Source organism: Cupressus sempervirens, chromosome 7 (assembly GCF_028749045.1).
Source record: "Cupressus sempervirens isolate cs-2001-9-10 chromosome 7, ASM2874904v1, whole genome shotgun sequence".
NCBI classification, from domain to species: domain Eukaryota; kingdom Viridiplantae; phylum Streptophyta; class Pinopsida; order Cupressales; family Cupressaceae; genus Cupressus; species Cupressus sempervirens.
Window position 1 is genome coordinate 778,840,000 of NC_143124.1, and position 3,600 is coordinate 778,843,599.

At 36.6% G+C, this 3,600-nt stretch overlaps 1 protein-coding gene across 1 annotated transcript; it reads right to left on the bottom strand.

Annotated features, from left to right (window-relative positions):
* Positions 1-511: 511 nt before the first annotated feature.
* Positions 512-3,351, bottom strand: LOC149549647 (glucan endo-1,3-beta-glucosidase 12-like). Its single transcript, XM_089792955.1, has 4 exons — positions 2,669-3,351; positions 2,146-2,511; positions 993-1,020; positions 512-895 (listed from the first exon to the last, which is right to left on the bottom strand). Exons 1-4 carry the CDS (start codon positions 2,739-2,741, stop codon positions 727-729), a joined length of 636 nt encoding a protein of 211 aa, XP_089649081.1. The 5' UTR covers positions 2,742-3,351; the 3' UTR covers positions 512-726.
* Between the last annotated feature and the right edge of the window lie 249 nt (positions 3,352-3,600).

The following is a 3,600-nucleotide window of genomic DNA, read 5'->3' on the forward strand; positions in this document are numbered from 1 at the left end:
GATGGGTAACCTCTTGGGAAGTCCCAACGCTTCACCCTTGTGAGCATCACCTAGATCTAATGAGTGCTAAGTGTTCCATTTACTCTCATGAGAGATGGATTCATGTTGAAGCACTACTCATGAAACATGGGTCAATAAGTTTGACTCAAAATCACACACTTAAATCTTGATAGCAATATCACAATCGAAGGCTTTTATGAACCATCAAACTTATACAAAAAAACATGTTGACCTTGAACCATCAAATTATACCAAAAAAATGCTGAACTCGAACAATCAAACTTATACAAAAGAGCATGCTGAGCTCAAGGACTTTTTTATTCATATCAATTAAAATTGAGAGCTTTTAGATTCCATTGGGACTCTCTATCAAAAGATTTCTATCACTATTTTGTATCATATTCTATAACTCATCGTCAAAATTTCAAAATACCCAATAAGAAAAAAAATATTCTTTACTAACTTAACTCAGATCTTATCTTTGTTTCTGCTATAAAAATTCCTCCAAATATTTAAATAAATATAGTAATAGAGAGCTTTTAGTATAATCAAAATTTTGGGAACAATACATTCCTTTTAACCCACTGCTGACCTAAATTTTCCATTACCAGAAGGGAATGGTTAGGGTAAAATAACTCTTAATCTTCCAATATTAGGAGAACTACAGATCACACAAGTCAATATCATGCATCCTTAATAATAGTACACTAACTGGGTGCCACCTTATTAAATACTCTCACCCAACATTACAGCAACAAGAGATATAATTATGAAGATTGATGGAATCATAAATACTGCCGGTCCCTTTAGAGATCTTGACATGTTTGCTACTCCTCCTGTACTTGATGACCCCCCACTTCCTGGAACGGTGCCATTGAGAATGGAAGTTGTGCTTCTGTAATACATTGAAAACATGAATTAGAACTGAATGGAAATTAAAAGTACTTGTACTGTAGAGTAGAATTCATTGATGGGTTGGTTTGTGGATTTACCCTGTCTCAAAAACGCAACTTCCATGACCTGTTTCAATAAAATGCAGAGAAAAGAGTCAATTAGTTTGTAATAATCTTTATTGACGAGTACAGGAAGTAATGACAATTCCCCTTATTGAAGTATGGGTACTTGAGAAATTAAAATCCCACCCCTCAGTTGGATGGGTTTTCTTAGTGAAACCCTAACAAAAGAATGTCTATATATACCTGCTGCTTAATTATATTCATCAATGCTCACTAGATTTAGTACATATTTCTATTTTCTAGGCAAAGAGTAGAAGTTAGAACACATTTTTTGTGCTAGCATATTAAATCTGCAAGAATAAAACTATGTAATTGAAAAAACCCACAATCCTCTGCTCCTTAATTATATCAATCATAGTTTAAATGCTCACATTGGGTACATGTTTCTGTTTTCTGGGAATGAGCACTGGGTTTTAAGACATTTTAGTACAGCATGCAAAATAAAGATCCTGGTATTATCAAACATTTGTAGGAAAATCCATCACCCTCTGTTTACCAATAAAGGATGTTCTTTTCTGCATTAAGCAAAACCAATGAAGGATTCATCCAAATGTGTACCCAGTAGCTCAAGATAAGAATAATCAACCCATAAAAATATCTGATATGGAGTAACTAACTCATTCCTATGGTGCTTCTTGACGCAAAAACCCTCATCTAGGTTTACAAGACAGGCTTGATTTCTAATTAGCATTTTTTTTAAATGAAGGGTTCATTCGTCCCAAGCAGTTTAGCAGAGGTCCGAAGCTTAAGAGCAGCAAGGGTTACCATAGAAACATTTAGTAATCTAATATCTTGAAACCTCTTGCCAAGGATAGGACATTTTTTTTGGCGTCAGAGCTTTGCACTAAGGAAAACTACTTGATCTCTGGTAGACTCATCCAGAATCATTCTAACTTTACCAATAGACCGAACACCCATTAGACCTTATTAAACCCTTCCACTAAATAGAAAATAACTTATTCACTTAATCCTGAGAGCATAATCAAACGTACATCATACAGAGATGACATAAAAGGAATGAAAAAAACTCAAAAAAACAGTGTTCTTCCTCATTAAACAGAACCCACAAACCACAAAAGCTTCAAAAGCCATGAGTGAAGAGAGTACAAAACAAAGCATTTGAACTCACTTGGATCCAGTTGAGTAAGAGCTGCACTGCCACCAAAGTCACAAGTCCCTGGAAGCATGCCATTCTTATTGTAATAGCTATTAAAAGCATAGGAAGCATGAGACTGCACATTATCAGGCTCAAAGCAGACCCCTCCCTGCTGTACATTAGCACAATCTGCACCTCCAAGTCCACATGCATAGTCAAGGGCCACCTGCAGTGTTGTATCATCTACATTGTTCTTAGCCACACACCATGTTGTACTTGTTCCACTACTTGTAGGACTAGGTGGAGTAGTTGCACTTGTATCATTTCCCAGAAAAAAACTAGCTTCTGCTGAAGCAATAGTAGCATCAGTCTCATTGAAGGTATCGTTCACCCTGCCTTCTGCAAAAACATGCAAAAAATCATCAGTATCACAACTAATAGGGACAATCTGCCATTTGCAGAGCCACTATAACACATGCATAACTCTTTCTTTCTCAAGAGTTGCAATGAATAAAGCGATGAAACAATATTTCAGAGTTCATGGTCATAAGCATACCAGAGCATGAGAAGAAGCCAGAGAATGAGAGCCAAACAACAAAAAGAGTGATACCCATCATCTTAGCTGCCATGATTAAGTGATCACCAAGCTCTGCAATGATATACTCCCTGAGTATATGACTCTGCAATGATATACCCACTGAGTATATGACACTATATACACGGCCTGTCCCCTACTTATGAGATGGTTCAGGGACTTCGTTTTGCCAAATCATTAGAGCAAATAATAAGAAGCTTTAAACAGACCCCAACATCAACTAATAGCGTAAACAAAAGGTTTTTTCCTCACTACCCACAAAAACACACTTGCGCTTCGGACGCTCAGACCAAGAATTTTACATCACCAGCATCAACTGCTGGAGAAAACACTTTACCACTGCGTTTTGCAGGTTTTCAAGCAGAGATTAATTTGTGTAATCTATGGAATGTATGAAATTGACGGACAGATATTGCTGTGATAGCAGAAATGAACGGTGGCGATCGAGGGACATGTAAAGGACAATCTGAACGTGCAGATTAAATACAAGACTGAAATGAGTGGGGCCATTTTCATTTCAATCTGGCCAATGTTGTGACCGTTGAAAACGGCTGGTTTTAGGCTTTGGCAGTCTGTGGTAGACGGGCCACGGGAAACAGGGAATCCCTAATCTCCCGAAGCCCAAGAGCAGGGACCCCTATATGTGCGCTTAAACAAAATTTTATGTTACATTGTGATGTTGTTTCTATGAGGTGAATCAATATTTTATCTTGAAGAGAGGATGCGAAAAATTCTAAGTGCCCACATTTACATTTATTGGAAATGGAGCCTAAAAGAAAATTTGTCATTTTTTAATATATTTGTCCCTCTAGCAAAAACAATTTTAAATAACTTTTAATGATGATGATCATGAAAGCAATTCAGTTAAACATCTTTTAATAATTGTTATACAA